Genomic DNA, 25,884 nt, shown 5'->3' with positions numbered 1-25,884 from the left:
CATGGAGGAAATGCAAGATGGAGACAAATCTTTGCATTCAAACATTAAGAGAATCCCATCGTCATTTTGATCGCAATATCCAGTTTCTCCACGAATCAAGAAGCATTTTTTAAAAAAATTTAATGTGCATCTGAAGTTGTGTGCCCTATTCAATCGTACTGAGCACCACTATCACATCATGAAAAAAAAATCTGGCCCAATATCAAACACCACAATTGTTCCTATTTCAGCATTCACAGAAATGCACACTTGAAATTTACGTTAATAGATTCAAAAATCGTTAAGATGGATTTGAAAAGCATGCAGTAGGGATTAAACAATTGGGTTTCAAAACAAATCAAACATCACACAGCATTATACCTCTACCGATCGTTAGACGGGAACAGGAGCAGAGCATTTCGCATTTCCTGCCTATGAGCACAGCTGTGGCGCTCACGTTCCCTGCTGAACGACGTTCGCCGAGAGGACTTTGGCAGACCTTGGCAAAAAAAAACACACACACACACACACACACAAACGCCGACCTTTCCACCAGAAAGACAGGAAGATGGCGGCGATGTGGCCTGCTCGGATATGGAAATCGCCGACGTTGTTAACGCGGAGCTCGGTGGCGCTGACTTTCACCAGGTAGTGTGGGGCTGTGTGGCCTGGGTCCCCGACTTGCCCATGTTACCTGTCCATTGCCAGAGGACTGTGCGGAACAGGTCCGATCGAAAGCTCCGCTCCTGGAATCACTGTCGCCCGCTTCCTTGTGTGTCCTCTTCAGATAAAATGTCGCTGCCATTCTGTTTCAGAACACCGGGAGTAAATGTAATCAATTAAAGTTGGTACTTTGATACACTGTCACGGTTGTGGCCAGTTTCTCCCAAAGCCAGGCGCATTTACTTAGTAGCCTGCCAGTGGGAACTTAGTTTTATGCATGTGAGTCGGGGTTCTCTCACTTTCTCAATTTATTTAAGTTGGTGTAATTATGGTGGTGCTTAGACATTTTATCCTTTACTATTTTGAGGTTTTAATTATGATTATTTGGCAGTGAAAACTGATTACTTTTCAAAGATGTTCAAAACAAAGAGAAGTATTGTTGAAATAAACACATTCTCTTCATTGTTTCGAACTGGTTAGGCATTCACATGTAACTGGAGTTTTGTTTCAAAAACTGGGTTTTTTTTTGTGGCACCAAAGTTAATTAAAGTGAAAATGTATCCTGATTTCAGACATTAATGTTAAACATTTCTGAAATGAGAGGGGGTTGCCATTTAATCCATAATCATTAGTTTGAAATTTCATGCATGTTTCTGTGGTAATAGTTGATATAACTAGGCTAAGATCACATTCAACTAGCATATCTAAAGTGTGTGATCTATATACTTTCAAATCCTTGGAGACTCTTCTTTAGGGAAAAGATGTTTGGAGAATGATTGAATTAATTGCTTGCATGTTGACAAGCAGTTCCAGTGAGCTATGGGTTCTGATAAAAAGCTGTTTTTGCTGAAGCACTTGTGATCGGAGTATGTTGTGGCTTGTTGACAGAATTTAGTTGGCTTTTGCACTTGAGTGACTTCAGCTCCATATCTGTTAATAATCAACGTTATTAGGTCCCAAGGTTTTACTCTGATAATAATAAAGAAATATTAAAAGAAAACATGTCTAATTCTTAACATGTGTTTGCTGATTTTTTTTCCAAAGTGTAGTTCTCCCTGTCCCCTATTTCTGACATTTACTGGGAGCGTTGTATACAAGGGGCTCGAAGTGTTGTTGAGGATCCTTACCACCCATCCCACTACCTCTTTCACCCACTACCATCAGGAAGGAGGTACAGGAGCATCAGGACTAGGACCGCAAGACCGGTTAACAGCTTCTTCCTCTACGCCTTCTGCCACCACTGAGTCTCATCACTAGGATGGATGTTTATTGTTTATCTTTGCTGTGCACTTACATGCATTTTGAATTATAATTTAATAACTTATTTGGGGTAATATTTGATGTGTTGTGTGTGATGTATGTATTTATGGGTGCACTGTGGTCTGGGGTGGAAGTTGTTTCATTTGGTTGTACAGTCCAGATGACAATAAACTTGAACTTGACTTGAAAACTTTACTCACTTTTAATGCTAAGTATTGGAGTGCAGAGAGCAACCATTAATTTTGTTCAAAAATACTTTGCTTCTGAAATCTTTCTAATATTAGGATAAAATATCTCAATTTCTTAACATTAAGATAACAATTAGATGAACATAATAATAAGCATATGTCAGGGCATATATATATATATATATATTCTCAAAACTTTAATGCCACATTTTAGACTAATCATTTTCTAGACTGCATTTTCAATTGTGCCTGTGAGCAGACATTAATGTTGAAGAAGTAATAGAAATTTCAAGGATAGACATTTTTAGTAGAATATTTCATTGCTTTGGTTGGTTTTAGTATTAAGTTATAATAACCACTTGATTAATAGCAACACAACTTTGTTGTGTGAACTATGACAATATTTACAATGTGGTTTATAGAAAAAATATTGTAATGCAAACACTGTGGTGTAAAGGTCAAGACTTCTTGTATTTTTGCTTTTCTGATTAAATAGTTTTTAAGTCAAATTATTTGATAAATATTCTCTTTTTAGTTGATGCATCAAATAGGTTAACACGGAACCATTTAATAAATTTTTCTGGGATTGAAAGTTGTCATATGAAGAGCAATTGTTGGCTCTGTGCCCGTATTCACTGGAATTCAGAAGAATGAGGATGACCTCACTGAAACCTATCGAGTGGTGAAAGGCCTTGATAGAGTGGATGTGGAGAGGATGTTTCCTATGGGGGGAGAGTCTAGGACCTGAGTGCACAGCCTCAGAATAAAGGGGTGTGCTTTTAGAACAGAGATGAGGAAGAATTTCTTTAGCCAAAGACTGGTGAATCTGTGGAGTTCATTACCACAGGCAGCTGTTGAGGCCAAGTCTTTAGATATATTTAGGTCAGAGATTGATAGATTCTTGATTAGTTAGGGCATGAAGGAATAAGGGGAGAAGGCAGGAGAGTGGGGCTGAGAGGGAAAATGGATCAGCCATGATGAAATGGCAGAGCAGACTCGATGGGCCAAATGGCCTAATTCTGCTCCTATATCTCGGTCTTAATTTTTATTCAGATTATCTCTGCATTCAAAATCAGACTAGATTATTGCTATCTAATTTATGTTTTTGTTCTCTTTGAAGCCTTTGTTCTGATTATATCAATGATGATATGGTGAATTCAGGAAAGACTGAAACAGAATTTAGCACATTTTGTTTTCCTTTACCATGGAAAATATGGCAAGTTCACCAGTGGACAGCAATTACTTAGTATTATTAAGTATCACCAAATTGGTAGATATTCTGCCATCTTTTCCTTAAATATCACAATAATTATTTTTTGCAGATACATTATTGTAAAGTTCAGACACATTTTCCAAACAATCCAAAAATAACTAAATACTTGATTTGCTTTAATCCTACTGTGTCCTGAAAACTACATAGTGAATTTCTGATGCCCATCAGCTGCCAGATTCTTCACTAGATACCTGACCCCTTAGAACCAAAGCTTGCGCTCACTTGAAAGTTTATATTTCTTTTGGGTTTTGCAAAATTCTATTTTATTAGATCAAAGGACCTTTCAATGATAAAGGAAAGATACAGTCCTTGGTAGGCTATCTTGCAAGTGACAGCCAAGGCCTATTTAAGATGGCCATCTGATACTCATCAAAGGGTAGCTTTGAAGAGGGAGGATTAATGTGCATCTGTGTGATTTGTCCTTGCTGTGCCTCTGTTTTGATTCAGCCACAGCCTGGAAATAGCCCTGTTACTAAGTAATGTGTGGAATACCGTGCTTCATTTGCACAAAGAAGCTGAAATATTTTCCACTTCGATGTGTCAGAGGCTGATAGATTCTTGATTAGTCAGGGCATGAAGGAATAGGGGGAGAGAGACACTGGCCTCTGGGCAAAATCACTCCACAATTAGGCTTCACCATTCCTAGTATGTGAACACATGTTTGATTTATTTATTTTTCTTGCTTTTACAGGGCAAGTAGTAAAGAAGAGAAAAATGACAAAGGGTGGTTTCGATCGTTATTTGTCCACAGAGTAAATCAAAGAAAGGATGCCCACTCTAATCTCCTTTCCAAGAAGGAAACCAGCAATTTGTACAAAATGCAATGTAAGTGAAAATGCTTCTGCCGATGCTTGTTACTCACTATTATCAAAAGTCAATTGGTTGTTCAAATTATACTGAAACATTTTTTGTTTTTGTCTTAGTTCATAATGTGAAGCCAGAATGTTTAGATGCCTACAACAGCTTATCGTAAGTTCCAATCTCTTGAAAATCAGTTGATTTTATTCAGACAGTGCCCATGATCTTTGAAAGAGTGATGTAGCATTTTGTTTACTATTTTCACACTAGGATTCCTCCACGTTGGAATATATTACATATTCTCACCACTGTTTGTGTCTATAATTAGTCTATCTCTGTTCTCCTATGAGGATTCTGAGCCACACTAATTGTGGTCTTCTGGGCATTCCCCATTTTAATCACCACATTTTAAGCTGCTGAGATCCTGAGTTCTGGAATTTCCTCCCTTATTTTCTCAGCCTCTAGTCTCTCCTTTAAGACCCCTTATTTTTTCCCCCCAGCAATCAAAGCTTCTGGTTATACACCATACTATTTCCTTGAGTGGCTCGGTGTTAAATATTGTTAAATAAAGCGCCTGTGAAGTACGTTAGGATATTCCATCAACTGAATGATGCTATGCAAATGCAGGTAGTTGTTGCTATTGGTGCTGGTGCTGAGATAACACACGACTCAGCAAAAGCTCATTCAGACAATCATGTCGGTGTCGGTTGGGATAAATGGGCTAATGCCCGGGAGGCAGACAACTCTAGGTCTGTTCAGAGCTCCTCAAGTTTGCACTGGAGCATAATGAATGGTTTTTCCTCTACCGCCTTTTCATTCATTGAGCTCCAGTCCAGGCTCCTCTCCCTTCTAATCCTTCCACCAAATCCTTTAACTCTATGGCCCCATGGTTTTTGAACACCCTAATAGTTCTTGCATTTTAATCTTCGAGGCCTTTCATCATTTAGTACATTTCAATTAAATCTGTTCTCAGTCTCTTCTGGTCCAAAAGAAACAAGGCCGGCTTGTCAATGTTTCCTGAATGAAAGTTTTCCAGTCCCACACATGATCTCGTAAATTTTCATAACACCTCTCCTATAAAAATGACTTCTTCCCTGCAACATTTTGACTAGACTGAACATAGTACTCACAACCTCCTAATCTTGTATTCTATGCCCATACTGAAAAAAAAAGGCATTCCACTTTAATTGAATTGACTGGCTACATGTAAGGTTGGCTGAACATGTGCTCTAAATTTCTTTTGTTCCTTTATTGTTTATACACGTATCTTCTTACAATATTCCCTCAGTGCATTACTTGACACTTTGATGAGCTAAATTCCACTCACAACGTTTCTGTACAGCCGACCACACCAGCTGAATCCTTCTGCAGTCCAAATCTCTCTTCCTCACTATCAATGTTATGGGCATTTTCTTTAAATTTAAATTAATTGCAGTTTTATTTTCCAGTTAACCCAATTCCCCAGCACAAGACTACTCCCTGCATGCTTATTTGGATGATATACACCTTTACAGGAAATAGTGGAACAATCGGATACACTATTGCATGCACTTCTTTTGGTCAGATTACAAATGAATGTTGGCCCAGTTTTTAATCATCCATCGATCTTGCTCTGCTTGCAGAATCATGAGTGCATTTCTTTGTTGGGATGTTGAATTTCCCCTTGATGAGGAACTAGATTTAGTAGGTCAAGTCCAGACATGTTTCACATTGGTAGTCTCAATTAAAACTGTCCTTAAGAGATATCAGTCTGTAAACAACATTTTTTGTTACAATTATGAAGATTTGATTTTGACTTCTATTAAACAAAGGAATCCTTATAGATAGTGCTTGTTGAAACAGGAGAGGTGATTCCTTCGAATTCCAAAAACACTCACCACTATCTGTTTGTATAATTCTATATAAATTCATATAAAATATAAATGATTACTTGGCTTGACCAGAGTGCACAGAACTGTGTGTAAATTATAATTTTGGCATGTCGCCTAAATGTACATCTTTTTGTTTACCTAGTTTTATGCGATGTGAGTGATTTCATCTGACTGCTGAATAATGTATGCAGTCCAAAAAACCCATACTCACAAACACCTGCAGGTTAAGGTCGGTTTTGCTTTTCCCCTAGATGTTTTGTAATTTGTAAAATATACTTGTTCCCAGCAATACTGACAGGATAATTTTAAACTCATATTCCTAGATGCCTTGAAAAGATTTGGCCTCCTTGAAAAGGTTTTGTCCTTGTTGTGATAATGTTTTTTTTTCAGTGACGGGAGGCAGAGAATCTCAAGCTGATGATGAAGTACTCAAGTCATTCTGTCTTTTCTCTTCCTATTTTGTTTTAAGTCATTGTGTTAGAACTTGGTTACTTTCTAAACAAAAGCAGAGGATATTTAACATCAGTGATATATTAAATCTGGATTATATTTTATAAAGCCAAGCAAAAGGCATATGTAGGGCAGTTATGTTTTCATAATATTATGGAAGATAGCCCACATATCAGCAGCTTTTACAATTACAGTGTTGGGATTTGCACAATCATTGGATAGCTAGGCTTTTGTCAAGTGGATCCCAATGACCTTTGCCACTCATAGCTGTGTTTGGTGTTGTGCAGGATTTGTCTAATCTCTTCTGCTTGACTCACTCTTTATGATTCACACAGAACAAAATTTATGTAAACTCCTTGCAGCAACCAGCCGAGGAAATTAGTAGCGAGCTGCTCTGACAACCCAGCCGTGAATCATTTCAAAATCTAAATGGGATTATTTCCTAATTCTTTCTGAGCAAGTGCAAAAAAAAAATGTGGTAAACTGGTAGAAAATTTATCTGCTTAGAACTGCATAAGTTTTTCCACACTCAGCTCCTAATCCACAAAATTTTCCAACCTGGCTTGCTGAGTTTCAATAGCTTAAACTCAACAATGCAGAAAAGGGTTTCGGCCCAGAACGTCGTCACTACCTCCTCCCATAGATGCTGTCTGGCCTGCTGAGTTCTGCCAGCATTTTGTGTTTTTAAATATTTCTTCATCGTTGGTTGTCCTCTTTGGGCCACTAAACCCTTCAGGTCCTGGCAAATTATTTGCAGGTAACATTGTGCTCTGAAGGGTTAGCAGTATTCTTTCTATTTTCTCTCTAATGCTAGCCAACATATGTTTTTGGTAAACATTGGGTTGATTGTAAAATTTATAACCTAATCAATACATATGTACATTACATTTTTTCCATATTTTTGTATTGAATTATTAATGTTTATGTACAAGTCTACTTAAAGAAGCATTTGATTTGCACAGATCTAGATTGTTTGCAATTGGGTTAAAAATAAAACCTTTTGTTAATAACCGCAGGGAGAAAATATTGCAAAAGCTACACAATGATCCTGACTACCCGTGTGAGATTGTGGGAAGCTGGAATACATGGTATGGTGAGCAGGATCAAGCAGGTAATTCTACTACCCAGACTTAATTTAGTTCGTCCTAACCTTCCTTCTCACCTTTGGTTTAATTATCATATTTGGATCTCCATAATCATTCCTGACCTTGGGTGGACGCTCATCTTCCTGACCGAGCCTAAAGCTACAGCTGGGACTCAGTCGATCACTGTGGAGTCTGGCTAGTTATTCGTTCAGGTGATGCCCACGGGGGCGAGCATAACGTGGTGTCACAGTTGACCAATGATTGACAGAGCTGTCTTCGCAGCCTGACAGCAAAGTAATGCTCCACCCCGCTATCTTCATGGAAGCCGAAGCCGACTCCAGCGACCTTGGTGTTCTGCTAATGCCCTTGGGCGCCATGACGGGCACAGCGGTTTGCGCGGTGTTATTAAAGCTTGGGGCTTCAGAGGACAATCCTGGTGTCCTCTGTGTGCAAAGCACGGGTTTCTTCTGGGTGCTCCTGTTTCTTCCCGCAATCTAAAGACATATTGGTTAGTAGGTTAATTGGTCATTGTAAATTGCCCTGTGACTAGGCTAGGCTTAAGTCAGGATTTCTGGCCCATGATGTCAGTGTGCATTTTAATACCATCTGCTTTCACTTGGCCTGTAGCCTTCCCTGTCCCCCCACAGTCCCCGCCTGCTTACGTCTCCCTCTAAATGCCTCAGAACTATATATATCATACCAGCTTGCACCCCCCCACCACCACCTTTAAATCCCTCCCACCTGGAAGAAGGATACTTGGGGTTGCCCCTCAGCTCTGATACTCCAAGACAAAGCGGTCCAAATTTATCCAATCTCGTTATAGCTTAATATGCTCCAATCTAGACAACATACTGGTGAATCTCTTCTGCACTCCCTCCACATCCTTCCTGAAGCCACCAACCACTACTGCACACTTTACTCCAAATGTGGCCTAACTAAATTTTTATATAGCTGCAATATAACTTACCAACTTTTATACTCAATGTCCCACCCAGTGAAGGAAAGAATGCTGTCTGCCTTCTTTATCACCCCCTTGATTCACTTGTCTTCATCCATGCAATGCCTCATTCCTGGTTAGAATAAAAATGCACTGCTCGAAGAATTCTCCTGAACATGCTTTAGCAATTTATCATTTTCTCTTCCCTTTATTTGTTGTCCCAAATGACCTTTAAGTAATAATGTCTAATAATATCACCACTTGAAAGATATTGCACATCCCCATAACCTAGCTGCAAATTTGCTTCTCTATCTCTTATCAACAAGCACCATGAGATGTTCTTAACCATAAACATCTTGTTCTTGCATCTCTTTTGCTACCCTGAACTTTGCCTTTTTGGGTAGTTCTTTCCTGGAGCATAAGATCAAGAAGCTACCATTCTTCCTTGTATTTTGTGGTGACTCCCAAGTATTTCCAGAGCAACACAAACAAAATGCTGGAGGAACTCAGCAGGTCAGGCAGCATCTGCGAAAAGGAAGAAAACAATTGACGTTTTGAGCTGTGACTGTTCACCAGGACTGAAAAGGAAGTGGGATCGAAGCTAGAATAAGAAGGTGGGGGGGAGAGGAAAGAGTACACACTGAAGCCAAGTGGGGGGGGGGGGAAGGTAAGTAAGTGGGGGAAGCTTTGAACTCTAGCTCAAATACCAGAGCTACTCCTTTAGGTGTGCTTCCTCAGGACAAGCGTAGTTCCCACATGGTGCTGCAATTGTAAGAAACAGGTCTTGGCTGACCAGTCTCAGGGTTCCTGCCAGTGACGATAGTAGCAACAACTCCTCTAGCTCCCACTAATGGTGCTAGCCTCAAATTCTTAGATAGTGCTTCAAAGTTTCTAGTCAGGGATTTCTGCTGAACTCTTGGACAAAATTACGTTTAATCCACCGGCTGCAGAGTTAACAGCGGGGCCGAACGGTCACCAGACCCATTGACAGCGATCTGGCCTAAGCGGTGGTGTGTGAGAGGAAGTAGAAACAGTAGGGCAGTAGTGAGGCTGGGTGCTCACCCGATCAGGCCTGCGGTACCGTCACATATCCTGGCCAGCGCCCGCCCGTTAAATAATAAAATGGACTTACTGTGAATGAACGCACAGAGAGAGATGAGAAACTGCTGCGTTCTCATTTTCACTGAAACATGGTTAAGCAACCTCAAGCCTGACTCGGCATTTCAGTTTGACAGGGTGACTCTGTTCCGCACAGTCAGGAACTCCTCATCGGAGAAATCCAAAGGTGGTGGAATACGTGTGTACATTAACCAAGGTTGGTGCACAAACTCACTTGTAGTTAGCAGTCACTGTTCTAGGGAAATTGGGCACCTTACAATTAAATGCCAGCCACGTTACCTGCTCAGGGAGTTTATTGTTGTGTTCTTCACCCCTGTCTGCATTCCCCCCTCCCAAGGGTGAATGTCAAGGTCGCACTGGGAGAGCTTTACGGTGCCATCAGCTCTCTACTAAAGAAAAGCATCCAAATGGTCTCTTCATAATTGCAGGAGACTTCAATCATGTTAACCTGCAAGACATTCGACCAAATTCCACCAACACATCACCATAGCCACTCGGAGAACAAACAGACTGGAGAGTGAAGATACATTCACTCTCATCTTGATCTCTCTGACTGCATCTCCATAATGTTAATCCCAACATAAATGCTAAAAATGGAGAACCCAGTCACGAGGACCATCACTGTCTGGTCTAATGAGGCAATCTCTATGCTTCAGGACTGTTTTCAACATGCCAATGGGCAGGTGTTCATGGAGGCCACCAGAAGGGGTAGACACAGACCGTGAGGAATGTGTCTCATCCGTCATCGGAAACATCAGTATGTGTCTAGCCAATGTTGGTACCTCAAGAAAGGTTATCTCATGGCCCAACCAGAATCCCTGGCTTAACACAGAGGTGCACTCCGTACCAAAAGCCTATGACACTGTCTTCAAGTCTGGTGACAGGGAACTCTCAGACCAGACAGAAGAAAGCTCATCTTCAGCATTGAGAGGGCAAAGACTGTCTATGTACAAAAATGCAGGAACACCTGTTTGATGATCATCCCCAGTGTACATGGCTGCAGATCAAGGACATTACTGACTGTGTAAGGAAAAGCCTCGTTGACTGTACCAGCGACAACGTCCGCTCTGACGTCCTAATCAACCTCTATGCACGCTTCAAGGCATGCAACACAATGCCGGCCATGCAGGGTTCTCTCCTCCCAGGGGAGCTGCCACTGTGTAACAGCAGCAGACATGAGAACGGCTCTGCAGCAAGTGAACCCTCACAAGGCAGCCGGGCCAGACAATATCTCAGCCGGGTACTCAGGGAGTGTGCACGCCAGCTCATTGATGTCTTCACGGACTTCTTCAACCCCTCACTCACCCATGCTGCTGTTCCCATGTTTCAAATCTGCCACCTTCATCCCTGTAACAAAGAATGCTACACCTTCAGAACAAAACGACTACCGCCCAGTAGCACTGGCTGTGATCATCGTGAAGTGCTTTGAACAGCTGGCAAGAGCACACTTCAAAAACTCCATTCCTGCCAATCCGATACTAACCAGTATGCTTACCGACAGAACTGCTCTACAACAGATGGCATAGCATCTGTCGTGCACCTGGATCGGACGCACCTCGAAAACAAGGACACTTGTGCTGTTTCTGGATTTCAGTTCAGCATTCGACACTATTGTTCCACAGTCCAAGGTGAACAAACCCCTACTCCTTGGACTAAACGCACAGCCGTGCAACTGAGCGTTGGACATCCTAACCAACAGACCTCAGATAGACAGGCGCACAACCACTCCTCCCTCTCTATCATCCTCAGTTCAGGTGTCCAATGAGACAGGGAAAGGATGGTAGTTGTACAGGAACCGTGGTGTACAAAGGCTGTTGAAAACCTGGTCAAGAAGAAAAGCTTATGAAAGGTTCAAAAAACTAGGCAATGATAGAGATCTAGAAGATTATAAGACTAGCAGGAAGGAGTTTAAGAATGAAATTAGGAGAGCCAGAAGGGGCCATAAGAAGGCCTTGGTGAGCAGGATTAAGGAGAACCCCAAGGTATTCTACAAGTATGCGAAGAGCAAGAGAATAAGACAGTGGAAAAGTGTGTATGAAACCGGAGGAGATAGCAGAGGTACTTAATGAATACTTTACTTCAGTATTCACTATGGAAAAGATTCTTGGCAATTATAGGGATGACTTACAGTGGATTGAAAAGCTTGAGCATATAGCCATTAAGAAAGAGGATGTGCTGGAGCTTTTGGAAAGCATCAAGTTGGATAAGTCTCTTGGACCAGACGAGATTTCCCCCGGGCTACTGTGGGAGGCAAGAGAGGAGATTGCTGAGCCTTGCTGAGATTGGCAATGAACTTTGCATCATCAGTGGGGACAGGAGAGGTTCCGGAGGATTGGAGGGTTGCAGATATTGTTCCATTATTCAACAAAGGGAGTAGAGTTAGCCCAGGAAATTATAGACCGGTGAGTCTTACTTCAGTGGTTGGTAAGTTGATGGAGAAGATCCTGAGAGGCAGGATTTATAAACATTTGGAGAGGTATAATATGATTAGGAGTAGTCAGCATGGCTTTGTCAAGGGCAAGTCATACCTTAGGAATCTGATTAAATTTTTTGAGGATGTGACTAAACACATTGATGATGATAGGACAGTAGATGTAGTGTATATGGATTTCAGCAAGGCATTTGTCAAGGTACCCCATGCAAGGCTCATTGAGAAAGTAAGGAGGCATGGGATCCAAGGGGACATTGCTTTATGGATTCAGAATTGGCTTGCTCACAGAAGGCAAAGAGTGGTTGTAGACAGGTCATGTTCTGCATGGAGGTCAGTTACCAGTGGTGTGCCTCAGGGATCTGTTCTGGGACCCCTACTCTTCGTGATTTTTATCAATGACCTGGATGAGCAAGTGGAGGGAAGGGTTAGTAAATTTGCTGATGACACAAAAGTTGGTGCTGTTGTGGATAGTGTGGAGGGCTGTCAGAGGTTACAGCAGGACATTGATAGGATGCAAAACTGGGCTGTGAAGTGGCAGATAGAGTTCAACCCAGTTAAGTGTGAGGTAGTTCATTTTGGTTGGTCAAATATGATGGCAGAATTTAGTATTAATGGTAAGACTCCTGGCAGTGTCGAGAATCAGAGGGATCTTGGGGTCTGAGTCCATAAGACACTCAAAGCTGCTGTGCAGGTTGACTCTGTGGTTAAGAAGGCATATAGTGCATTGGCCTTCATCAATCGTGGGATTGAGTTTAGGAGCCGAGAGGTAATGTTGCATCTATATAGGACCCTGGTCAGAACCCACTTGGAGTACTGTGCTCAGATCTGGTTGCCTCACTACAGGAAGGATGTGGAAACCATAGAAATGGTGCAGAGGAGATTTACAAGGATGTTGCCTGGATTGGGGAGCATGCCTTATGAGAATAAGTTGAGTGAACAAGGTCTTTTCCCCTTGGAGCAGTGGGGGATGGGAAGTGACCTGATAGAGGTGTATAAGATGATGAGAGGCATTGATCGTGTGGATAGTGAGAGGCTTTTTCCCAGGGCTGAAATGGTTGCCACAAGAGGACACAGGTTTAAGGTGCTGGGGAGTAGGTACAGAGGAGATGTCAGGGGTAAGTTTTTTTTACTCAAGAGAGTGGTGAGTGCATGGAATGGGCTGCCGGCAATGGTGGTGGAGGCAGATACAATAGGGTCTTTTAAGAGACTCCTAGATAGGTACATGGAGCTTAGAAAAATAGAGGGCTATGGGTAAGCCTAGTAATTTCTAAGTAAGTACATGTTCGGCATAGCATTGTGGGCCGAAGGCCTGTATTGTGCTGTAGGTTTTCTGTTTCCGTGTCCCGCCTGGCTGTTTGCTGAGCTCACTGCTGTACATTCTGCTCACACATGACTGCACGGCCGACCACCCGAGCAATCACGTCACCAATTTCACTGATGATATGACAGAGGTGGGGCTCATCATCAACAATGATGAGACGGCTTACAGAGAGGAAGTGGAAGAGCTCAAGGCCTGGTGCCGGGCAAATAACCTCATCCTCAATGTCAACAGGACAAAGGAGATGGTTACCGTCTGCAGGAGAACTCACCACTCCCACACCCCTTTTACATTGGTGGCACAGATAAGGAAACTGTAAGCAGCTGCAAACTCCTGGGAGTGCACATCACACACATCTCATGGTTCCAGAACACATCCTACACAGTCAAGAAAGCTCACCAATGCCTCAACTTTCTGAGGAGGTGGAAGAGAGCTGGTCTTTGCACATCCACACTTACATCATTCTACAGATGCACGGTTAGGAGCATCCTAACCAGCTGCATCACCGCTTGGTACGAAAAGTTTGCTGCGGCAGACAGGAGGGCTCTCCAGTGGGTGGTTAAGACTGCCTAACACATCAGTGGCATCAGCCTACCCATCATCAAGGACAAATATACAGGAAGGTGCTGGGAAAGGGCCAGTAACATCATAAATCCCACTCACATCAGGTGGGAGACTAAGTAACATGCACACCAGGACTGGCAGACTCAAAAACAGTAACTTTCCCCAAGCAGTTAGACTGATCAACACACTACTTTATTATTTCCCGTCATCTTATGTACAGTGTAGCGTCTCTTTATTGACGCAATCAATCTATGTATATAAGCTCTTTTGTATTTATATTGATTGTGTGATTTATTATTATTATTGTGTTCTTTTGAGTACTTTTGTGTAGTGTTGGATCTGGTGTAACAACTATTTGGGTCTTCTTATACTTGTGTACAGGAAGTGACATTAAATGATCTTGAATCTTGAATTGTGAATCAATCTTACAAAATATTCTCTTGCCTCTTTCAGAAGATAATTGGTATCTTGTTCAAAATTTTAAATCAATTCCTTTGGACCTTGGCTCTTGGACCTCCCTGTGTCCTGTTAGGCTGCTCCTGGTTTGGTAAAGCATCCCTTCCTCGTCTGCACCAAAAATCTCCCAATTGTCAAATTTGGCATTCTGAACTCTGGAAGAAGTACTCTGCTTACTGGCACATAGCTCTCCTGTTCTGTTTGGCTTCCTAATTTAAAAGAAACGTGTTTACATGCAGAATGCTCTCTGTTTTCAAAGGTATATAAATAGACTTTCTATCTTTATCTCAATAGGCCTTTTAGAATTTTGGTTGTGAGTTAAATATTCAACTCCACATGTTCGGCTCCAATAACTTAAGTGGAATCAGACACACAGAGAACCCTTAACTTTCTGTGTTTAATGTTAATGAACAATGAACTCCAGACTGCCACCTCCCCATAAGAATTGCTTGAGACTGCGGTATCCCGAGGTGATCCCGCAGAATCAGGATCAGGTTTATTATCACTGACATATGCAATTTGTCGTTTGGCAGTACAGTGAATAAGGTTTCATTATTATCATGAGACTAAAATGCCTGTGGCATAAAACTTACTGGTGAAAAGGTACAGACATTGTCTTGCATGCAGAATTGGCATTTTTGCTTAGTCTACAATTTTTGTCATCCTTTTATTTTGGACAGTGCATTTATGGAGGTTTTCTGGTGGTTATCCTGCTATGAAAGATGCAATGGAGAAGCTAAAAGAAAACAAGGTAATAAATGAAAACAATCTTTAAACACAAAGCATGAAATGATGAAATTTAGTTTGAAATTTAGCAAGCTGTGCAAATACTTATGCCCTTCTAATAAGCAGAGCGTTAAGGAGTTAGAGCTGGAACTGAATGAACAACGGATTATTCGGTAGGCTAAGGAGACGATAGATAGGACATATCGAGAGGTAGTTACACCCAAGGTGCTGGATACAGGAAACTGGGTGACAGTCAGGAAGGGGAAAGAGATTAAGGAGCTAGTGCAGAGTACTCCTGTGGCCATTCTCCTCAACAACAGTATATTACTTTGTTTACTGTCGGGAGGTTGGGGGGGTGGTAACCGAACAGAGGAGTTTCACAGTGGGCGAGTCTCTGGCACTGAGTCTGTCTCTGTGACTCAGAAGGGAAGAGGGGAGAAGATCTCACACTGTGGTGATAGGGGATTCATTAGTTAAGAGAACAGACAGGATGTTTGTGGGCAATTGAGTCCTCAGCATTCTAAAGTGAGAGGATGAACAGCCAGAAGTTAGGGTCCATGTAGGTACCAATGACATGGGTAGGACAAGTGACGAGGTTCTGCATAGGAAGTTCAGGGAGTTAGGTGCTAAGTTAAACAGCAGGACCCTAGCGTTGTGACCTCAGGATTAATACCTGTGCTGAGTGCTAGTGAGGCCAGATCTAGGAAGATTATATAGTTACATACATGGCTTAGGAGTTGGTGTAGGAGGGAAGGCATAATATTTCTAGATCAATAGGCTCTCGTCCAGGGAGGATACACCCTGTACAGAAGGGACGGTTTGCACCTGAGCTGGAGGGGGACTAATATCCTAGAAGGAAGGTTTATTAATTCTGCACGGTGGGGTTTAAACTAGGGTTGCAGGGGGACGGGAACCAGACTGTCAGAACAGTTAATGGAGAAATAGTGGAGGCAGATGTTGGTAAGACCTCAGACGAAGTTAGGAATCAAAAAGTTGAACATGGTGTGACTAGTGCCCTGAGTTGCATTTATTTAAATGCAAGGAGTATCATAGGAAAGGCAAATAATAATGCTGAAGACGAGGCGGCTAGTTTACAAGCAGAGGCAATGTGTAGTGAGGAGAGGCTGATGATAGGACAAAATTTCATTCAACAGGATGAGTTGCAATGTAAAAGGTGGACAAAATTGAAAAGGGTGAATACAAAACTGAAGATGTTGTGTTTGAATGTGTGCAGTATACGGAATAAGGTAGATGATCTTGCAGCACAGTTACAGATTGACAGGTATGATGTTGTAGGCATCGCTGAATCATGACTGAAAGAAGAGCTTAATGTCCAAGGATACACATTGTATCAAAAGGACCGGCAGGAAGGCAGAGGGGGCGGTTTTGCTCTGTTGGTAAGAAATGAAATCAAATCAATACAAAGAGGTGACATAGGGTCAGAAGGTGTTGAATCATTGTGGATAGAGCTAAGGAACTGCAAGAGCAAAAAGGCCCTGATGGGAGTTATATGTAAACTCCCAAACAGTAGTAAGGATGTGGCCTACAAATTACAATGGGAAATAGAAAATGCATGCCAAAAGAGCAATGTTACAATCGTCATTGGGGACTTCAATATACGGGTAGATTGGGAAAATCAGGTTGGAGCTGGATTCCAGGAGGGAGAGTCTCTGGAGTGCCAACAAGATGGCTTCTTGGAGCAATTTGTGGTTGAGCTCACTTGAAGATCAGTTATTCTAGATTGGTTGTTGTGCAATGAACCAGAATTGATTGGAGACCTGAAGGTAAAAGACCCTTAGGGGCAAGTGGCCATAGTATGATCAAATTCATCCTGAAATTCAAGAAGGAGAAGCTAAGGTCAGGTGTATATCAGTATTACAGTGGAGTAAAGGGAATTACAGAGGCATGAGAGGGAAGTCGACCAGAATTGATTGGAAAAGGACACTGGCAGGGATGACAGCAGAGCAGCAATGGCTGGAACTTCTGGAAGCAATTGGAAGGCACAGGATATATACATCCCCAAGAGGAAGAAGTATTCCAAACGCAAGGTGATACAACTGTGGCTAACAAGAGAAGTCAAAGCCAACATAAAAGCCATAGAGGGGTATATAATAGAGCAAAAATTAGTGGGAACTTAGAGGGTTGGAAAGCTTTTAAAAGCCAACAGAAGCAACTAAAAATGTCATTAAGAAGGTAAAGATGGAATATGGAAGTAAGCTAGCCTATAATATTAAAGAGGATGCCAAAAGTTTCCTCAGATACATAAAGTGTAAAAGAGAAGCATGAGTGGATATCAAGCCACTGGAAAACAATGTTAGAGGGGAAGTAATGGGGGACAACGAAATGGCAGACAAACTGAATAGGTAATTTGCATCAGCCTTCACGGTTGAAGACACTAGCAGTATGGTGGAAATTCCAGGTATCGGAGTCATGAAGTGTGTGAAGTTACCGTAACTAGGGAGAAGGTTCTTGGGCAATTGGAAGTTCTGAAAGTAGATAAATTACCTGGACCAGATGGTGTATACCTGAGATTTCTGAATAGATTGTGGAGGCATTAGAAATGATCTTTCAAGAATCACTGGATTTTGGAATGGTTCTGGAAGACTGGGAAATTGCAAATGTCACTCCACTCTTCAAGAAGGAAGAGAAACAGAAGAAAGAAAACTATAGGCCAGTTAGTCTGACCTCAGTGGTTGGGAAGATGTTGGAGTTGATTATTAAGGATGAGTTCTCAGAGTACTTGGAGGCACATGATAAAATAGGCTGTGGTCAGCATGGTTTCCTCAAGGGAAAATCTTGCCTGACAAAATCTGTTGGAATTCTTTGAAGAAATACCTAAAACAAGCAGGATAGACAAAGGAGGGTCAGTTGATGTTGTGTACTTGGATTTTCAGAAAGCCTTTGACGAGGTGTCACACATGAGACTGTTTAACAAGCTATCAGGCCATGGTATTACAGGAAAGATGCTAGCATGAATAAATCAGTGGCTGATTGGCAGGAGACAAAGAGTGAGAATAAAGGGAGACTTTTCTGGCTCACTGCCTGTGCTTAGTGGTGTTCCACAGAGGTCTGTCTTGGCACTGATTCTTTTTACGTTCTATGTCTATGATTTGGATGATGGAATTGATGGCGTTGTTGCATAGTTGGCAGATGATATAAAGATAGGTGGAGGGGCATTTAGTTTTGAGGAAGTAGAGAGACTACAAAAGGACTTAGACAGATTAAGAGAATGGGCAAAGAAGTGGCAGATGTATTGCACTGTCAGGGAGTGTGTGGTCATTTACTTTGATAGAAGAAATGAAAGGGTTGACTATTTTCTAAATGGAGAGAAAATACAAAACGAAAAGAACTTCGGAGTCCTTGTGCAGGATTCCCTAAAAGTTAATTTGCAGGTTGATACTGTGGTGAAAAAGGCAAATGCGATGTTTGCATTCATTTCAAGAGGACTAGAATATAAAAGCAAGAATGTAATGTTGAGAATTTAGAAAGCACTGTTAAGGCCTCACTTGGAGTATTGTGAGTAACTTTGGGCCCCTTATCTTAGAAGGGATGTGCTGAAACTGGAGAAAGTTCAAAGGATGTTCACAAAAATGATTCCAGGATTGAATAGTTTGTCATATGAAGAGCATTTGATGGCTCTGGGTCTGTATTCACTAGAACTCAGAAGAATGAGGGGTGACCTCATTGAAAACTATCGAATGGTGAAAGACTTTGATAGAGTGGGTGTGGAAAGGACGTTTCCTATGGTGGGTGAGTCTAAGACCAGAGGACGCAGCCTCACAATAGAGGGGTGTCCTTTTAGAATGGAGATGAGGAGGGATTTCTTTAGCCAGTGAGAGGTGAATCTGTTGAATTTGTTGCCACAGGCAGCCGTGGAGGCCAAGTCTTTATATTTAAGGCAGAGATTGAAAGATGTTTGATTGGTCAGTGCGTGAAGGGATACGGGGAGAAGGCAGGAGATTGAGGCTGAGAGGAAAATTGGATCAGCCATGATGAAATGGCGGTGCAGACTCGATGGGCCAAATGGCCTAATTTTGCTCCTCTATCTTATGGTCTAATGGTCTTATAGCCTGAGAGAAGAAATTCCTCCTCACCCCTGTCATGTATGGGTGACTCCTTTTTCTTTGAATTACGTACCCTGTTTCTAGAGTACCCCAGCAGGGAAAACATCATGTCAGCATTCATCATGTCAATCCCCCCTCAAGACTTTACACGTTTCAATAAGATCATCTGTCATCCTTATAAACTCCAATGAATACAGGCCCAACTTACTCAATCTTTCTCCATACATCAAAGGCCTTCCCAGGAATCATCCTTGTGTCCTTTTCTCTCCACTGCATCCAGTGCCAGTGCATCACCCCTGAAATATGAAGGGCAAAACAGATTACAATACTCCAGGTATGACCTCCTTTAACGCTGCATCAAAATGAGCCCTCTGTTGTGCTCCAAGCCCCTAGCAACATTCTATTAACCTTCTTAGTTCCTTGCTGTAGGTATAGGTTAATAGTTTTTGTTTCATGTACTATGACCTCTCCAGATCCCTTTGTACCACAATATTTATTAGTCACAGTGAATAATAATGTGCTTTCGTGAAATTACATTTTCTAAAATTAATGTATGTGCTGGCTGCAAACTTCTTGCCTATTCTGTGAACCAGTCGATCTCCATTTGCTCACTCTTTGTGTCCTCCATTCAACTTGTCAACAAGTAGATAACTACAGTCTGCGTTTGTTCAAAAAAGACTGCTATCACAGTCAATACTATGGAAACTTTGAAACTTTTTCCCAGTATAATGGGTAGGGGATGTAGCTCAGCGGTGAAGTGCATGCTTTGCATGTACGAGGCCCCGGGTTCAATCCCCGGCATCTTCACTCTTAGAGGCGGCACAGTAACGTAGTGGTTAGCACAAAGCTTTACGGTATAGATGACCAAGGTTCAATTCCCGCCTCTGCCTGTAAGGAGCTTGTCCGTTCTCCTCCTGACTGTGTGGGTTTCTTCTGGGTGCTCTGGTTTCCTCCGACAGTCCAAAGATGTACCAGTTGCTGGGTCATTGTAAGTTGCTGTGTGGTTAGGCTCGGATTAAATCAGGCGGCGTGGCTCGATGGGCTGAAGGGCCTATTCTGAACTGTATCTCAGTAAATAAATAAATAACTAGATCTCGGCATCGGGTTTTGACTCCTTTGAACAATGGTTTTGAATCCTATACTGTTTTGAAAGACAATATGAATTTGAAGGAAGAGGTGGGCCATACTGTGCCTTCTCGAACATTCAGTAGGATATTGGCTGTCTATATTAGATCAGATTAGATTCAACTTTATTGTCATTGTGCCGAGTACAGATACCAAGCGAAATGAAATGCAGTTAGCATCTAACCAGAAATGCAAAGAATAGTGTAATTTACAAAATAACTGTGAATAAAAAGTAAGTGCTACAGCACACAAATATAAAAGTACTGAGACAGTACAATATGGATGCAATTCAGCTTAGCGTTGTGATGTGAGGTTCAGCAGGGTCACAGCCTCAGGGAAGAAGCTCTTCCTGTGCCTGCTGGTGTGGGAGCGGAGGCTCCTGTAGAGCCTACCGGATGGGAGGAGAGTAAAAAGTCCATGGTTAGGGTGAGATGCATCCTTGATAATGCTTTTCGCCCTGCCCAGGTAGTGTTTATGGTAGATGTTCTCAATGGTGGGCAACTGGGTGCCGATAATCCGCTGGGCAGTTTTCACCACACGCTGGAGTGATACGGGACAATTGTCATACTACATTGAGATGCAGTTGGTGAGTATGCTCTCAATGGTACAGCGGTAAATATATACTGTATTTCCATGCTTTCAGGAATACCTGGAATTCCGAAAGGAAAGAAGCAAGATGTTGCTGTCTCGTAAGAACCAAATACTCTTGGAATTCAGTTTCTGGAATGAACCACTCCCAAGGCCAGGACCTAATATCTATGAGCTAAGGACATACTACTTAAAGGTAGGTTGCTGTAATAGATAACTTTGTGTCCAACTTCTTATAGTGATGCTCCAGATTTTTCAAAGTAGTTAGTTAGTTCAGGCAACTGGCAAAAATCCAAAGGACGGAATGGCTTCCTCTGGGTGGAAATGTTCTTTGAATTTCCTGAGAGTTTCCAATAAGCAATTTCTTGTGGCGGGAATATATATAAATTCCCAATCTGTAAGTAAGCATATCAGTTGGACATAGGGAACTGTGTCTTAAAAACAAGAGATCAGTCTGCTTTAACTATGCTGATATTTTACAGTGGATACAATGTAATGCAGCACCTTTTAGTTCATCCTCAGGTATAGCTTCTCCATGGATGTATATTTGTTACCTTTCCGATCTTCTTTTCTATGAGGGTGACCGGGGTAGCTCATTCCTTTCATTCCTATGCCTAATATCATCCTATGGGAATAAGCTTCCTTGGATTCCCAGTTGATAGTACAAATTCAGAGGTTCAATAAATTTAAAAAAAAAACATATTTCCTTAAGGAAATCTTACTAACAATAAGAAGAAAATAATTTTGGGAAATAATAATTTGTCAGATTATGTATGATAATCAGCCTAGGCTCAGATCCAGCAGGAAACACTTTGTGATACAAAGAGCTTTAAAGGAAAGGTAGGTTAATTGGTTGTAAGTTGTCCCATGATTAGGCTAGGATTAAATTGGTGATTGCTGGGTGGTGTGGCTGGAGTGGCCGGAAGGGCCTATTCTGCATTGTATCTCAATACATACATAAATAAAATCTTTCTTTTGATGCATACTCTTAACCAAAAACTAAATATTTGCAGACTAATAATTTCCATCTTATATTTGCCTCAGATGACTGGAATGGGAAAAATAAATGTGTTTTTAACCAGGACTGTGAGACGCTGAATGTCATTAGCTGCTTACTTCTGAAGTCTCCATTTTTTACAGAAGCCACTCTTTAGCTGAATTTAGTTCACCCATTCTTCAAAAAAGATTGATGGAAATAGTACAGACGGAGGGATCAGGCACCGGTGTTTTCAAAGACGGGCAGTCTAGAATTGGGCAGGCAATTTCCAGTATCAAACAAAACTAGCATCTACATGACAACTTCAAAAATTGTCTTGTTGTGTCTTGTATGCAAAAAGCACGACAAATCCAAGCTGGCTCGTCACCAACGAGTAAATCTGCCCTCAATTGCCAGCAAAGGGCTGGAAGGAGTTGTCAGCAGTGCTGCCAAATGGCATTTAATTCACTGATTACGTGCTTAGCAGTGCACAGTTTGGATCAAACAGCTTAATTCCAGAGTTGAAGCAGGAATGACATCAGTACACATTCAGCGGTAAATTGGATCAAAAAATAAAATGAATGAGGAAAATCCCTCAGTAGTTCACCTCAGAGGAAGGCATTTGTGGTTGTCAGAACTGGAATCCTTACCAGTGGTGCTCTGGGGCCCTCAGTGACTGTAGCAATGATCTTCCTTCCAGTGTAGGTCAGAAGTGGGCAAGTTCACAAGTGTTGAATTCCACTTGCAATCCTTCAAAACTGAAGCAGAATAACCACATCCAGTGAGGAAAAGGCTAACCAGCTACCTTTGCCGTTCAATCAAATCCCCATAACTACAGTGTAGGGGGTAACATGAACACCTTCCCCACCCTTCTTCCTCCCCTTCACCCCCATCTGGCTCCATCTGCCTTTTTTTTTGTCTGACCCAAATTCCTCCTTCCCCAACCCCAACCTAGACTAATCTGCACGTCATCCATCCCCCTTTCCCCTTCACTAGCACCTTGGCTCAACTCTGGTTGCTGCTCAACTCCCATTCTCTTACTACCTATTTATTAGTCATCTTCTTTCTCCACATTTAGGCCTGATGCACCAGCAGTTCCCTTCCTCCCACAGATATTCGCCCGACTGAATTCCTCCAGCAGACTGTTTGTTCCTCCGGGTTCCAGCATCTGCAGTCCCTCCTGTCAACTAAAAAGGAGATAGGAAATAGAGAGCAGGCAAAAATCAATATTCCTGCAGCCAGCAAGATATATTGAGGAGTACATTGCAAACATCAGTGCTAGAACCTCAGTTTCGTACAGCTTGGATGAAGGCACCAAGATTTGGTTGTTACATTTGTTGACACAAGTAAATATAAGGAAGTAATTTGTGAAGAGAACGTAGGGAGGCTTTAATCTGATATAGATAAGAGAGTGGACAAAGCTCTGGCAAATGCAATATAATGTGGGAAAATGTAAAATTCTCTATTTCGGCAAGAAAATTTTGAGAAAAAGAAAGCTCATAATTCAAATGGTTGGGCAGCAGTGTGGGATATGTCTCTACCAGAAGAGGTGTAGGATGCTCCTTCGCTCTTCTGGGCTGCGGTCACCCTTGGGCAAGGTGTAGCCCCTGCTTAACCCCCCAATCGGGGTCACGTGAAGCCATGGGAGCAGGTGGTGGATGGTCGTATGAGTATCTGGTGCAGATCACAAGTCCTGGTTAGGCGACCATTGACATCAGGCAGACAATCTCTGAAGAGTATTGATAATGGCTGGGGTCACCCATCTTGTAAAGACACTGCCCAGAAGGCGGCAATGGCAAACCACTTCTGCAGAAAAAAATTCCCAAGAATAATCACGGTCTTGAAAAGACCATGAGCGCCTACGCTATACGACCCAGCACGTAATGAAGGAATGAATCCAAATTGGGACAGACTACAGAGCTCTGAGGTTTAAGGATGTTCTAGTGTGTGATTTTCCAAAATCTAGTTTGCAGATACTGCAGGTAATTAAGAAAGCTGACAGAATGTTATTGTTTAATTTTAGGAAATTAAGTACATAGGTAGGAGTTGTAGTTTACACAGTAGAAACCACATCAAGTACTGTGTTTCATAATAGTTTAATATAAATATTTACAGAATGTGTTGGAAGAGGTTCAGAGTTTTAATTTGAAAGAAGCATTGGAATGGGCTGATTGTCTTGTGAGGAAAAGTTGGGCAGCTGGACTTGTATTTGGCAGAATTTAGAGGAGGTTATTTCCTCATGTGGTGAAATTTAGAACCTGACCTCACCCATTTAAGGCACTGGTGAGGTGAAATCCTTTCTCTGAAAGTGGGGTTTTGAGTCTTTGGATCTCTGCTCCTCCCATCAGTGAAAATCCTTCAATTTCTTATCCAGGATCCCTTTAGGTAAGTTTCTGCCTTTCATCACAGGTATCCCTGTGGTAGAAAATTCAACACTCCAACCACTATGGGTCAAGAAGTATGTCCTGAACATCACCTTGCATTCACTGGAGTGTGTTCTCTTGCTTTGGCCTCCAGTTCTGGTCTCATCCATAGATGGAAATATTGTCCTAGACCTACCCTTTTAATTCCCCTTATTGACATCCTGTTTCTTTGATCAATTTTTCTTCATCAGTCCTGGCTTATCATGATAACATAGAAAAGATAAACAGAATAAATAAGTAAGTAAGTGTGTGTGTGTGTGTGTGTGTGTGTGTGTGTGTGTGTGTGTGTGTGTGTGTGTGTGTGTGTGTGTGTGTGTGTGTGTGTGTGTGTGTGTGTGTGTGTGTGTGTGTGTGTGTGTGTGTGTGTGTACACTTTTTAAAATTCTGCCTCTATTCTAGTTTATATGTTTATATTGGTTCAGAGGGAGCTCCTCATCTCAATCCTTTAGCTGAGTATTATGTGACCACCATCCTTCCTTTACTGTGTGGCATCATGTCCAAACCTTTTGAGAATTAATTTGTTACAGGATATATTTTATTGCAGTGATGTTTGTTTAGCCATGCAGTGAATCTAATATCTAACACATTTCTTTTATTCTAGCCGGGGACCATGATTGAATGGGGTAACAACTGGTAAGTAAGTTTTAATAGGCCTACTAAATGGGTTCTAGTGTTGTTTGGTATTGAGCTGAGCGACTCGAGATGTGTGTCAAATATAACAGATCTAATTTCAGCATGAATATTGGCTGTCAAAAAATCTAGGATATTTCAGGAGTATTAATACATTGGGTGACATTAGAAAGTGATACTTGTGTTGCCCAATTTCATTTCAAATTTTTTTATTTAATATTTTACAGCGCCCACACTTCAAAAAAGTAATTCTATAAAATGCTCTAAAAGCATTTTAAAATGGAGAGGGAAAACTTTTCTAAATTTTTGTTTTATCTTCTAGTGTGTGTGTGCATGAAGTTCCTAAATTCCTTGTATTAAATACATCGATATGTCAGCTCTTTTATTCTTCAATACCTTATACAGATTATAGGCCTATAAAGAAGCACTAAAGAAATCCTAGTTATATTTCCCGCTATGGAATGCAATGAACTACTAAAGAACTTTGACATCCTCAACCGTTATGAGCTGTTGATGATGGAGGAAGTAAGCACTCACCCCACTCCTTTAATTTAAGTGTGCAATTGCCCTCAATGCTCCCCCAATTCTTTGTAAGTAGTTCTTTTGTGGGGACAATATCTGATGCTATTTGGATCCTCATTATCAGACATCACTACATCCAATGGCCACTTTATTAGATACACCTGCTTGTTAATGCAAGTATCTGATCAGCCAATCACATGGCAGCAACTCAGTGCATAAAAGCATGCAGACCTGGTCACGAGGATCGGTAGCTGTTTAGACAAAACGTCAGAATGGGGAAGAAACGTGATCTCAGTGACTTTGACTGTGGAACGATTATTGGTGCCAGACAGGATGGTTTGAGTGTTGAGAAATTGCTCATCTCCTGGGATTTTCACACGCAAATCAATCTCTTGAGTTCAAAGAGAATGGTGTGAAAAACACAAATAAACATTAGGT

General features: G+C 41.6%; 1 protein-coding gene across 1 annotated transcript in view; it reads left to right on the top strand.

Moving 5' to 3' along the window:
• Positions 1-440: 440 nt before the first annotated feature.
• Positions 441-25,884, top strand: part of nipsnap1 (nipsnap homolog 1 (C. elegans)) — a 40,269-nt gene continuing 14,825 nt past the window's right edge. Inside the window, exons 1-7 of the mRNA XM_073065505.1 lie at positions 441-627; positions 4,055-4,188; positions 4,287-4,332; positions 7,499-7,593; positions 15,073-15,143; positions 20,951-21,091; positions 24,896-24,927. Coding sequence (XP_072921606.1) covers positions 548-627; positions 4,055-4,188; positions 4,287-4,332; positions 7,499-7,593; positions 15,073-15,143; positions 20,951-21,091; positions 24,896-24,927 — 599 coding nt within the window. The 5' untranslated portion in view covers positions 441-547. The remainder of the gene's footprint in view (positions 628-4,054; positions 4,189-4,286; positions 4,333-7,498; positions 7,594-15,072; positions 15,144-20,950; positions 21,092-24,895; positions 24,928-25,884) is intronic.

The sequence above is a fragment of the Hemitrygon akajei genome, chromosome 14 (assembly GCF_048418815.1).
Source record: "Hemitrygon akajei chromosome 14, sHemAka1.3, whole genome shotgun sequence".
Lineage (NCBI taxonomy): Eukaryota > Metazoa > Chordata > Chondrichthyes > Myliobatiformes > Dasyatidae > Hemitrygon > Hemitrygon akajei.
The sequence above is the reverse complement of the archived record's forward strand: the minus strand, read 5'-3'. Positions and strand labels throughout refer to the sequence as shown.